Source organism: Oryx dammah, unplaced genomic scaffold, assembly GCF_014754425.2.
Source record: "Oryx dammah isolate SB20612 unplaced genomic scaffold, SCBI_Odam_1.1 HiC_scaffold_25, whole genome shotgun sequence".
Classification (NCBI taxonomy): domain Eukaryota; kingdom Metazoa; phylum Chordata; class Mammalia; order Artiodactyla; family Bovidae; genus Oryx; species Oryx dammah.
In genome coordinates this window covers 37267911-37281588 of record NW_024070209.1, presented here as the reverse complement: position 1 = coordinate 37281588, position 13678 = coordinate 37267911, and the positions used below count along the sequence as shown (strand labels likewise).

At 38.0% G+C, this 13678-nt stretch overlaps 1 protein-coding gene across 3 annotated transcripts in view; it reads left to right on the top strand.

The window, feature by feature from the left end:
- Positions 1–13678, top strand: part of CLHC1 (clathrin heavy chain linker domain containing 1) — a 36720-nt gene that overhangs the window by 9146 nt on the left and 13896 nt on the right. For all 3 annotated transcript variants that reach the window (XM_040224851.1, XM_040224850.1, XM_040224849.1), the window contains exons 4-9: positions 150–283; positions 638–839; positions 954–1066; positions 1453–1537; positions 3559–3665; positions 9331–9505. In XM_040224851.1, coding sequence (XP_040080785.1) covers positions 150–283; positions 638–839; positions 954–1066; positions 1453–1537; positions 3559–3665; positions 9331–9505 — 816 coding nt within the window. The remainder of the gene's footprint in view (positions 1–149; positions 284–637; positions 840–953; positions 1067–1452; positions 1538–3558; positions 3666–9330; positions 9506–13678) is intronic.

Below are 13678 nucleotides of genomic sequence, written 5' to 3'. Positions count from 1 at the left end.
GCCATTGTTTTGTAAACTTTTACCCACATTCATGGTACAAAATGATAATTAGCCAAATTAAAGTAATAATTTAACCTGTTTTACTTTGAATGATATGATTAAATAATTAGTTGAAAGAAACATATTAAAAAAGCCTTTCTGATTTTCAGGATGGGACTTATTGAAAATAATTCCTCAAAGATTCAATTGCAGATAAATGAAATGAAACAAGTCAGGGCAAAGTATGACACAAAAGAAGAACAATATTGTACTTTCTGCAAAGATCCTTTAAAACCTATTCCAGGTACAGTATTTTGTTTGAAATATTTGTGAGAAATCCCAATTGTTTCCTTAGCATGTGGAATCTTCCCAGACCAGGGATCAAACCTGTGTCCCCTACATTACCTGGCAGATTCTTAACCATTGGACCACCAGCAAAGTCCCTTCATTAAGTCTTCAGTGATGATTTGTTTAAAACTTCCAGCCACTTAGAAATGTATGCTAATGTTCAGTAATCTAGAAGTTCATATTGCCATCTCTTAATTATTTCTTAACATAGTCAACCGTCTGACCTATTTTATTAATACTAAGACTTGCTCTTTGAGCACAAGCATCCCACACACGACTTGTCTTGTTTGATTTGTTCCCTTTCCCTTAGGCATGACTCTCCAAGAATCTGTCAGTTTAGATGCTCTCACTAAATACTTGAAACATCTTGAAGGTAAATATGCAGAAATTGAAGAACTTATGTCCAAAAAATATGTACCTATTCAGAGGAAGGCAGATTTAAATGAGGAAATGACTGTGGTATTAGAACGGCGAGATTCAGCTGAAAATCTGAACAATGAATTACAGTTTAGGTATGAAAGTTGCATCTATGTTTTAAAAGTTTGAAGCTTTTATTTGTGTTGATTTTAATATTCCACTATTTGATTTTAGATTCAGTATGTCATAACGTTTTTTTATCGTTATAGTCATCAAAGACTGCAGGTTATTTCACAAGCACTTACTTTGTGGGTAAAATCTGATATGAGCAGATCATTTCAAGACATCGTGAAGAACATCCAGAAAAGTAAAGATTTACACGGTAGATGATCTGTATTTTTTAAATATCATATATAATGGAAAACATTTTGTTTCCCCTTGAAAACTAAAGAATGGGGATTTTCCTAGGCTGAGTTCTAAAAATTTAAAAATGTACTTACTTTTGTTAGGGCTCTGTTACCCTATGGGCTTCTTCCTTCAGCAGTTGGCAGATAATCTGTAAAGAGTAAACGTGGTTAGCCAGGGAGAAAATACCTGAAAATGTACCTGAAAATAAGGAAGCAAGAGATGGGGAGGCCATTCAGTTTAGGAAGAGGTTGGTACTATTAGAACTATAGCATTAGATTGTTGGTATTTAACATTCATGTTTGTTGTTTATACTGATTGACAACCTTAAATATCATCTGATGATGCTGTTAATATTTACAGATAAACATGGCATTGTTGAAGAACTACTTGAAGAAGACCCAAGCAAGGCAAAAGAAGCTGAAATTTTGCTGTACTTCATTGAAAGGCAAATATTTTAAAAGCTTTGATCTTCCTTAAGCTATTATAGCATTTATTTAATACTTGCTTAAATGCTTACTCACTATTTAGCATTTTTAGCATCTTTTTGAAATATTAGCATCTTTTTGAGCTGTAGTCTCTAGCTTTTGTATTTATTAAATGCTACTCTAGTAGACAAACTAGAAAATAAACTAGAATTTTTAGAATATAGATTCTTTATGAAAATAAATACCATATTGATGGTCTCAGAGATTTTATGGAAGATATAGCTGGACTATAGTGTTGTTTTATTTATATTTTTCTTGTATTCCCTAACCATTGACCTGATCTTACAAAATGTTTTTGAGAACGTCTTCTTTTACTTGTTTATTTATTTTTGCCTGTGTTAGTTAGGTGTTTGTTGCTGTGTGTGGGCTTTCTCTAGTTGCAGAGAGCTGGTATTACTCTTCATTGTGATGCACGGGCTTCTCATTCCCATGGCTTCTCTTGTTGTGCAGCACAGGCTCTAGGGCACTTGGGCTTTGAGCACTGTCACTTTAGCAGTTGTGGTATGTTGGCCCAGGTGGCCCTCGACATGTTTGATCCTCCTAGATCAGGGATCGATCTCATGTCCCCTACATTGGTAGGTGGATTCTTAACCACTGGACCACCAGGGAAGCCCAGGAACATCTTGAATCAGATTATCCAAGCCAGTTTAGTCCTTCTTTTCCTCATTTGTATCCTATGACATATTAGGAAGGCATATTTCTCTCTAATATGTATTAAATTGTTATATAGTGTATAGTAAAGGCTTAAAGAGATCTGACTTTATTCTTTTTTTAAATTTTTAAATTGGAGGATAATTGCTTTACAATGTTGGGTTGGTTTCTGCTATAAAACAATGTGAATCAGCCATAAATATATATTTGTCCCTTCCCTCTTGAATCTCCTTCCCATCCCCATAAGACTTTATTCTTTAAGAGGTTAATTCATAGAGTATGAGGCCAATCTGTAATGAACATATGTAATATTCCTAGTCTTCTATGTTAAACAGTTTTCTCTTGTTGATTTGCTTGTTGATATGATATAAAGAAGGAGAAGGCAATGGCAACCCACTCCAGTACTCTTGCCTGGAAAATCCCATGGACGGAGGAGCCTGGTAGGCTGCAGTCCACGGGGTTGCACAGAGTCGGACATGACTGAAGCGACTTAGCAGCAGTAGCAGCATGATATAAAGAAGGGGTAAAGATCATTTTGAGGGCCCCCAAAGCCTGGATTGTTTCCTCATACTCTATGCTTCTCTAAGTCTACCAGCTTCCAATATGAGAGAAAAACCCTGAGGATAAAAGTTTTATGTATTTTGCTTAATATTATTTCAGTGTTTTTCCTCCTCTGAGGTTCCACATTCATTTGCAACACTCTTTAAATCCTGTTTGGCATAGTGTTATTAATAGCGAGGTAAGGGTTGAGCTGGAGACATTTTGCCCTAGGAAGAGGAGTAGAAGCTTAAGTTATCTGAACTATTATCTTTTCTTCTTTCATTTAGTCTCACATTCAGTTGGGAGTCTGGTTACTGGTGGAACAACTTTTGCTTCTGAATACCAAGGACTCCTCTTGATTTTCAGCTTTGGCAGCCTTTGAGTTCAATTAATATTTACCCTACATTGAGCCTCTAAGCAGATTGCCCTTCTTTCTCCTGGTTCCCCTTTTCTTCTGGAGATGATATGAGAGAAAAAAAAAATCTTGAGCTCATTATAAATTCAGTGAAGTTCTTTCCATTTCCTATGGATTGTTCTAAGTACTAAAGAATAAGGTACATAATCAGGTTCAAGTCACCTAGCAGGTGAGAATCTTCTTCTGAAGCTACAAAAAATAATATTAGGGAAGGGAGTGAAAGAATATTTTAGAGAGTGAATGGATCTAGTTATAGTTTATTAGAGGTGTTGTTTGTATTACTACACTACTATGTTTAATATGTATTAGACATTTCTAATCCGTTTTCTTTACTTTTTTTGTATACTATTATATAATGAAATGCAATGACTGTAGGTTCAATGAATTAATCTCACTTGGGGAATATGAAAAGGCAGTTTATTTTGCAGTGAATGGTCCTAGAAGAATTCTTCAGAACACTGGGACAGTGAACAAATTTAAGGGTAAGCATTTCTCTCTAAATCTTACATGTATATGCTAATTATACTTTTTTTTTCTCCCCTGATAGAATGGGATGAATATTGAACTGGAAAATAAGATGCAGGCTCCAGCCCTATATCTATCATTTACTCAGTTTCCTTACCTATAAGATTAAGGAGTTTGATTAGGTTTTCCAAATTAAGTTATGAAATATTTCAAGTGTACAGAAAAGTGTGAATAACAGCAAAGATTGAGGGCAAGAGGAGAAGGGGGCAACAGAGGATGAGACGGTTGGATGGCATCACCGACTCAATGGATATGAGTTTGAGCAAACTCTGGGGAGTAGTGAAGGACAGGAAAGCCTGGCGTGCTGCAATTCATGGGGTCACGAAGAATCAGAAACAGCTTAGTGACTGAACAATAACAATTCACTACCAAGCTTAAAAATGTGACTATTTTGTCAGGTTTGCTCCACTTCCTTTATTTATTTATTTATTTATTTATTTTGGTGCCAGAACCCAGGATCGAACCAGCTCCACTTCCTTTAAAAGCAGCTTTGTTGTAGCGAGTCAACATACATACAATAAAGTGTACATTGTTAAAGTATAGAGTTTGTTAGGTTTTGACATATGTATCCTCCAAAAGTTCCCTCTTTGTCCTCAGTGATCCCTCTCTAAATCAAATCCCTCAATGATTATACAGTGGAAGTGACAAATAGATTCAAGGGATTAGATCTGATAGAGTGCCTGAAGAGCTATGGATGGAGGTTCGTGACATTGTACAGGAGGCAGTGATCAAGACCATCCCCAAGAAAAAGAAGTGCACAAAGGCAAAATGATTATCTGAGGCCTTACAAATGGCTGAGAAAAGATGAGAAGCTAAAGGCAAAGGAGAAAAGGAAAGGTATATCCATTTGAATGCAGAGTTCCAAAGAATAGCAAGGAGAGATAAGAAAACCTTTCTCAGTGATCAGTGCAAAGAAATAGAGGAAAACAATAGAGTGGGAAAGACTAGAGATCTCTTCAAGAAAATTAGAGATACCAAGGGAACATTTCATGCAAAGATGGGCACAATAAAGGACAGAAATGTTATGGACCTAACAGAAGCAGAAGATATTAAGAAGAGATGGCAAGAATGCACAGAAGAACTATACAAAAAAGATCTTCATGACCCAGATAACCACGATGGTGTGATCACTCACCTAGAGCCAGACATTCTGGAATGTGAAGTCAAGTGGGGCTTAGGAAGCTTCACTACGAACAAAGCTAGTGGAGGTTATGGAATCCTAGTTGACCTATTTCAAATCCTAAAAGATGATGGTGTGAAAGTGCTGCACTCAATATGCCAGCAAATTTGGAAAACTCAGCAGTGGCCACAGAACTGGAAAAGGTCAATTTTCATTCTAGTCTCTAAGAAAGGCAATGCCAGAGAATATTCAAACTACCGCACAATTGCACTCATCTTACATGCTAGCAAACTAATGCTCAAAATTCTCCAAGCCAGGCTTCAACAGTATGTGAACCATGAACTTCCAGATGTTCAAGCTGGATTTAGAAAAGGCAGAGGAACCAGAGATCAAATTCCCAATATCCATTGGATCATCGAAAAAGCAAGAGAGTTTAAGAAAAACACCTACTTCTGCTTTATTGACTACGCCAAAACCTTTGACTTTGTGGATCACAACAAACTGTGGAAAATTCTGAAAGAGATGGGAATACCAGACCACCTGATCTGTCTCCTGAGAAATCTGTATGCAGGTCAAGAAGCAACAGGTAGAACTGGACATGGAACAATAGACTAGTTCCAAATTGAGAAAGGGGTAAGTCAAGGCAGTATATTGTCACCATGCTTATTTAACTTATATGCAGAGTACATCATGGGAAATGCCGGGCTGGATGAAGCACAAGCTGGAAACAAGATTGCCGGGAGAAATATCAATAATCTCAGATACGCAGATGACACCACCCTTATGGCAGAAAGTGAAGAGGAACTAAAAAGCCTCTTGATGAAAGTGAAAGAGGAGAGAGAAAAAGTTGGCTTAAAGCTCAACATTCAGAAAACTAAGATCATGGCATCTGGTCCCATCACTTCATGGCATACAGAAAGCTAGTTCAGTTCAGTTCAGTTCAGTTGCTCAGTCGTGTCCGACTCTTTGCGACCCCATGAATCGCAGCACACCAGGCCTCCCTGTCCATCACCAACTCCCGGAGTTCACTCAGACTCACGTCCATCGAGTCCATGATGCCATCCAGCCATCTCATCCTCTGTCGTCCCCTTCTCCTGCCCCCAATCCCTCCCAGCATCAAAGTCTTTTCCAGTGAGTCAACTCTTTGCATGAGGTGGCCAAAGTACCGAAGTTTCAGCTTTAGCATCATTCCCTCCAAAGAAATCCCAGGGTTGATCTCCTTCAGAATGGACTGGTTGGATCTCCTTGCAGTCCAAGGGACTCTCAAGAGTCTTCTCCAACACCACAGTTCAAAAGCATCAATTCTTCGGTGCTCAGCCTTCTTCACAGTCCAACTCTCACATCCATACATGACTACTGGAAAAGCCATAGCCTTGACTAGATGGAAATTAGTCGGCAAAGTAATGTCTCTGCTTTTGAATATACTATTTAGGTTGATCATAACTTTTCTTCCAAGGAGTAAGCATCTTTTAATTTCATGGCTGCAGTCACCATCTGCAGTGATTTTGGAAGAAATGAACTGTAGTGTTGGAGAATACTCTTGAGAGTCCCTTGGACTGCAAGGAGATCCAGCCTGTCCATCCTAAAGGAAATCAGTCCTGAATATTCATTGGAAGGACTGATGCTGAAGCTGAAACTCCAATACTGTGGCCACCTGTTGCCCAAAACTGACTCATTGGAAAAAACCCTGATGCTGGGAAAGATTGAAGGTGGGAGAAGGGACGACAGAGGATGAGATGGTTGGATGGCATCACCGACTAAATGGACGTGAGTTTGAGCATGCTCCAGGAGTTCATGAAGGACAGGGAAGCCTGGTGTTCTGCAGTCCATGGGGTCGCAAAGAGCCGACATGACTGAGTGACTGAACTGAACTGATCCCTCTTTCCCACTACTCCGCTTCCTGCCGCTGGTCTCCCTCACATGGCTTCTCTCCAGCCCCCAGGCAACTACTTATCTGCTATCAATCACCAAAGATTAGTTTTCATTTACTAGAATTTCATATAAATGAATTATAATGTAGGTATCCTTTTTTTTTTTAATCTACTAAACCCCAAACAGGAACTGCTTATCTAACTGGAATAACCAGTCTTGGTTCAATTCTTTACAAGAGAGTTCTAATATTCCTAGAAATAAGTTGTTCTAATGCTCAATTTTAAAATTACTTGTTACACAGTATGCCACAAACCATAATCTGAAATCACAGAGCAACATAAAAATAAAGACTGAAAAACAAAAAAAACAAAACAAAAAGTATAAGTGTAAAATTCTTTTGTTTATATTTTCAAGTTTATTTCAGAAACAGGAGAAAACTAATTTCTGTTGTTTTTTTAAAGGCACCCAGTATGTGGTGATTTGTTACAGGAACTCTAGGAAACTAATACAGTGTATGTATGTGCAGTGTATGGGGGGTGCATATAGCTTCCACACATGCTTCCAGAGATGTTCATCTTGCTCATTTCACTCCACACTTGGGACCTTTCCTGCCATACTACATAAGTATGCAGTTATCTTTGGAGATGGCTAATGTAATAGTATTCATGCACTCTCCAAATTCAGCTGAAAATAGAGGCTACTAATTTACTGTTCCCTTGGGCAGGAGAAATTGTCTTGAAATTATTGACAGCCTTCTTAGGGTGGTGGTCCACTATTGTTTTTCTCCACTTTTGCCCTATTCTATAAGACAGCCAAATGCACTATAAGAAATTTAGTAGGTATGCTTTTTTGACTGATTTCTTGCACTGAGCATAATTATTTTGGTATTTATCCATGTTATTGCATCCATCAATAATTTATTCTTTTTCATTGCTGAGTAGTGTTCTATTCTGTGAATAGAAATGCTTTATCAGATATTTTCTACCAATTTGTGGCTTGTCTTTTCATTTTCTTAACAGTGTCTTTCTAAGAGTAGAAGTCATTCATTATGTTGAAATCTAATTTATGATTTTTTTTATAGATTGAGAATTTAGTATAGTACGTAAGAAATCTATGTCTACTCTGCAGAGATTTTTCTTCTATTTTTCCCCCTAAGGATTTTATAATTTTAGGTTTACAGTTAGGTCTGTGATCCAGTTTGGGTTAATTTTTATATATGATGTGAGGTATGGGTTAAGGTGTTTTTTTTTCAAAGTTTATTTTTGCTGATAGCTATCTAGTTATTCCAGGATAATTTATTTAAAAAGACTTTCTCTACTCATTTACCTTTGTACCTTTGTGACAATCAACTGATTGTCTATTCTGTTCATTGATCTGTTTATCTTGAAGCTTGTACTACACTGTCTTGATTAATGTAACTTTATAGTAAGTCTTGAAATTAGATTGTGTTAGTCTTCAAACTCTGTTCTTCTTTATCAAATTTGGTTTGGCTATTTTAGGTCTTTTATATTTCTGTTTAAATTTTTGAAGTCAGCTTGTAAATTTCTTAGAAAAAAAAAAGATCTACTAGGAGTTGCATTGAGTCTGTAATGCAACATGGGGAGGATAGAGAGTGAGCAACACTGAATCTTGTGACCCAGTGAACCCATAAACGTGGTCTATCTCTCCATTTTTGTTTTTAGGGTTTTAAAAAAAAAATTAGCAGTGTTTTATAGGTTATAGTGTTCTGTTTCTTTTGTGTTTTTTTTTTTTTTTTTAACATTGAAATGTTCGATTTTTACTCAGAAATTTTGAGACATCTTGCAAGTAACCAGGAACTCTTTCTTTGGATGTGCTTTCAACTTAGTATAAGTTAAAAGTGATAAAAATTTTTAAGTGATATTGGTATAGTCCTGAGTTTCTTTCTCTTCTCCCTTTGTCTTGGTCTACTCAAATTATGGATTGCAAGTTTCAGTAAAAATCAGTGCTTGCAATTAATGCTTAAATAGTATAATTACCAGTGAAATTGAAAAACAGCCAATTTTTATTCATTTACTAGGTATGTGGATCTTACTCTAAGAAATTCACCAAAACTAGATTGGTGATAACTTACTGAATGTTTCGTAGAATCACAAAATATTGAGTAAGACATAAAGTGAGATCCTAGTTCTCTGACCAGGGATTGAACCTGGGCCCACAGCAGTGAAAGCTCTAAGACCTAACCACTGGACCACCAGGGAATTCCCATCTTTCACCTCCTTCTGGAGGCTCTGAATAGATTTCCATTCCATGCTTCTCTCATAACTTTTAGGTCAGCAATCTTTGGCATTCCTTGACTTGTAGACCCATCTCTCTAATCTCTGCCTTGGTTTTCATATAGCATATGCTATTTAGTCATTGTTGTTGTTCAGTTGCTAAGTCATATCCAACTCTTTGAAACCCCATGGACTGCAGCACAACTGACTTCCCTGTCCATTATCCAAAATAGAAAGTTTAATCCACAAGCATTAGTTAAAAATTACAAATGTTAATATATAACTTTGGATTAAATTTTTAGAAAATGATATGAGATGAAAATAAGAATGTGAAGTAAGAAAAAGTAAATTATTACTTAAAACTATTTGACTGAAAACCTTTTCTTCTCTTTGTAGCTATTGGAAAAATTAGAGGAAAACCTTCCCCATTACTCTTATTTTTTGAGGCTGTCTTTAGCATAAGTCATGCTTTTAGACATCCTGTTGATGCAGTGCTAACTCTGGAAGGAATCAAGTGTGGATTGTCTGAAAAACGTTTAGATTTAGTTATCAACTGGGTCACCCAAGAAAGGTAAGCAAAGTTATGCTTTTAACTTAATTTTGAAATTTGCTTGGTAAAGCATTTATCAAGCATTTGCTTGATAAAACATAAAAAGTTCTCAAATGTTTAATGGTTTTCTTGTCAGTACATTATTTGAGCATTTATTTCAGATCTCTATTGCAATTTATCCAAAATTATTTACTAAGCATTCATGGATGAAGTAATAAGGCCTAGTCACAATGAGCTCAGGTCAGGAGTTGCCTCAAGGCAATTGACAAGATGATTTGTGACCAGTTATTGGGGCATGGAAGTTGATCAGTAAGGATAGAAAAGAGTTGATCAGTATCATCCTGCTCAGAGGGATAACTTTATTTCAGACAGGCTATGGATACATGTAAAGGATAAGCCCAGGAGAAAACTTAAAAGCAGGAGGGACGTGAACCAAGGTAACATTTAAAAGAACATACAAACCAGCAAGCACAGGCAGGAGGTGGCTTCTTGGAGTTGAGTCTTGGCACAAATTGGCAGACTTGTACCAGGGTTGCCTTGGATTGGGTTCCCCGGAACCAAGGCTTAAGACGGGAATTCGGGTGTTCATGAAGGATGGCTTCTCAAGAAAAACCTGTAAGGGACTGAGTGAAGCAGAATAGGGAAATGGAAAGAGCCAGGCAAGGATGTGACCTCAGGTAAGTATTGACCTTATTTACAGAGGGATGCCTCTGAAGCATAAAGCACATCACAGAGCTGTTCCCACTTGACGGAAGGGGCCAGGCTTCCATGCTTCTCCATCAGTTAGTCAAGGGCTGTGGGCTGCCTGGATAGGGTAGGAATACATAACTTTCTGGGCATGGTGGCTCCCACTAGCCCAGGGTAATCCGTTATGGAAGGCAAGCACCTGTGAGCCACTGGGAGCCAATACCTAGAGCAGCTGGGGAAGGGTATGCTGACTCAATAAGGAGGATTTGGGCAGGACACCAAAACAGCATCTGCCTTAGTCAATCATTTGCATAATACAGATCTCTCTGCTTTTCACATTAAGTTCACTCCATCCAGGCACAGCTCCTCTAGGATTCTGTGGTCATAATTCTCAGGGAAACTTATAAGAGGAGGGTGAGCAGGATGAATTATAGCCCTTGTTACCAAGTCCTAGAGCTGTAATTTGCTTTTTTACAGCTTTATTGAGATATAGTTTATATATAATAACCTATATGTATTTAAAGTGTACAATTGGATGAGTTGTTTAAAACAGCATTATGGAGATATAATTGATACGCAGTAGGCTGCACATATTTAGGTGTGTAATTTGACAAGTATTGACATATATATTGTTGTTGTTGTTTAGTTGCTCCATCGTGTCTGACTTTGTGATCTCATGGACTGTAGCCCACCAGGCTCCTCCGTCCATGGGATTTCCCAGGCAAGAATACTAGAGTGAGTTGCCATTTTCTTCTCTAGGGGATCTTCCCAACGTAGGGATCAAACCTGAGTCTCCTGCATTGCAGGCAGATTCTTTACTGCTAAGCCACCAGAGAAATCCTGTTTTGTCATATGTATGCATCCTTGAAATTATCAGCACAATCAAGATGCTAAATATATCCATGACTCTCAAATGTTTCCTTATGTCCCTTTGTAATGCCTCTTCTTTCCTTCTACCACCTTCTACCCTCCTCCCCATCTCTAGATAACCACTGATCTACTTTATATTATCCTAGTTTCATTTTCGTTTCCTAAAATTTTATATATATATATATATATATATATATATATATATATATGAAGCACACATTGTATATTCTTTTTTTACCTTGGTCTGGCTTCTTTCACTTATAATTACTTTGAGATTCATCCATATTAATTGATACTGATTATTTTTCTTCTCTAACACCCATTTTAGAGTCTTCTTATATTTCTTTTGATCTTGATGGCTTGTCTGGTAGAATGACTGTGGTTACCATGCCTTTATCAAACCATGGGTTTCTTTTTAAATTATTTTATGTTGGAGTATAACTGATTAACAATGTTGTGTTAGTTTCAGGTGTACAGCAAAGTGATTCAGCTATACATATAGATGAATCTATTCTTTTTCAAATTGTTTTCTCGTTTAGAAACCATGGTTCTTGATTTACCAACTAACTGTGTTCAATTGGCATGGGACTACCCAGAGATATAATAGTAGATCATCTGTCACTTGTAACAGACAACATTTGTATAACAAATGTATAACATTTGAAAAACAGCTATTTGGTTGTGCTAAAGATAGAGTATTTATCCATGGAGTATCAAAGACTGTTTAACTAGAAATGCTCATCATGAATCTATCTGTATTCTGACAGACTCACCAAGTCATAAGGTCAGATGGGCTGAGAAGTTCAGTTCAGTTCAGTCACTCAGTCGTGTCTGACACTTTGCAACCCCATGAATCGCAGCACTCCAGGGCTCTCTGTCCATCACCATCTCCCGGAGTTCACTCAGACTCACGTCCATCGAGTCCATGATGCCATCCAACCATCTCATCCTGGGTTGTCCCCTTCTCCTCCTGCCCCCAATCCCTCCCAGCATCAGAGTCTTTTCCAATGAGTCAACTCTTCACATGAGGTGGCCAAAGTACTGGAGCTTCAGCCTTAGCATCATTCCTTCCAAAGAAATCCCAGGGTTGATCTCCTTCAGAATGGACTGGTTGGATCTCCTTGCAGTCCAAGGGACTCTCAAAAGTCTTCTCCAACACCACAGTTCAAAAGCATCAATTCTTTGGTGCTCAGCCTTCACAGTCCAACTCTCACATCCATACATGACCACAGGAAAAACCACAGCCTTGACTAGACGGACCTTAGTCGGCAAAGTAATGTCTCTGCTTTTGAATATACTATCTAGGTTGGTTATAACTTTTCTTCCAAGGAGTAAGCGTCTTTTAATTTCATGGCTGCAATCACCATCTGCAGTGATTTTCGAGCCCCAAAAAATAAAGTCTTGACACTGTTTCTACTGTTTCCCCATCTATTTCCCATGAAGTGATGGGACCAGATGCCATGATCTTCGTTTTCTGAATGTTGAGCTTTAAGCCAACTTTTTCACTCTCCTCTTCACTTTCTGCCATAAGGGTGGTGTCATCTGCATATCTGAGGTGATTGATATTTCTCCCGGCAATCTTGATTCCAGCTTGTGTTTCTTCCAGTCCAGTGTTTCCGATGATGTACTCTGCATATAAGTTAAATAAGCAGGGTGACAATATACAGCCTTGATGTATTCCTTTCCCTATTTGGAACCAGTCTGTTGTTCCATGTCCAGTTCTAACTGTTGCTTCCTGACCTGCATACAGATTTCTCAAGAGGCAAGTTAGGTGGTCTGGTATTCCCATCTCTTTCAGAATTTTCCACAGTTTATTGTGATCCACACAGTCAAAGGCTTTGGCATAGTCAATAAAGCAGAAATAGATGTTTTTCTGGAACTCTCTTGTTTTTTCCATGATCCAGCAGATGTTGGCAATTTGATCTCTGGTTCCTCTGCCTTTTCTAAAACCAGCTTGAACATCAGGGAGTTCACGGTTCACATATTGCTGAAGCCTGGCTTGGAGAATTTTGAGCATTACTTTACTAGCATGTGAGATGAGTGCAATTGTGCGGTAGTTTGAGCATTCTTTTGCATTGCCTTTCTTTGGGATTGGAATGAAAACTGACCTTTTCCAGTCCTGTGGCCACTGCTGAGGTTTCCAAATTTGCTGGCATATTGAGTGCAGCACTTTCACAGCATCATCCTTCAGGATTTGAAACAGCTCAACTGGAATTCCATCACCTCCACTAGCTTTGTTCGTAGTGATGCTTTCTAAGGCCCACTTGACTTCACATTCCAGGATGTCTGGCTCTAGATTAATGATCACATCATCATGATTATCTGGGTTGTGAAGATCTTTTTTGTACAGTTCTTCCGTGTATTCTTGCCACCTCGTCTTAATATCTTCTGCTTCTGTTAGGTCCATACCATTTCTGTCCTTTATCGAGCCCATCTTTGCATGAAATGTTCCCTTGGTATCTCTAATTTTCTTGAAGAGATCTCTAGTCTTTCCCATTCTATGTTTTCCTCTATTTCTTTGCACTGATTGCTGAAGAAGGCTTTCTTATCTCTTCTTGCTGTTCTTTGGAACTCTGCATTCAGATGTTTATATCTTTCCTTTTCTCCTTTGCTTTTCGCCTCTCTTCTTTTCACAGC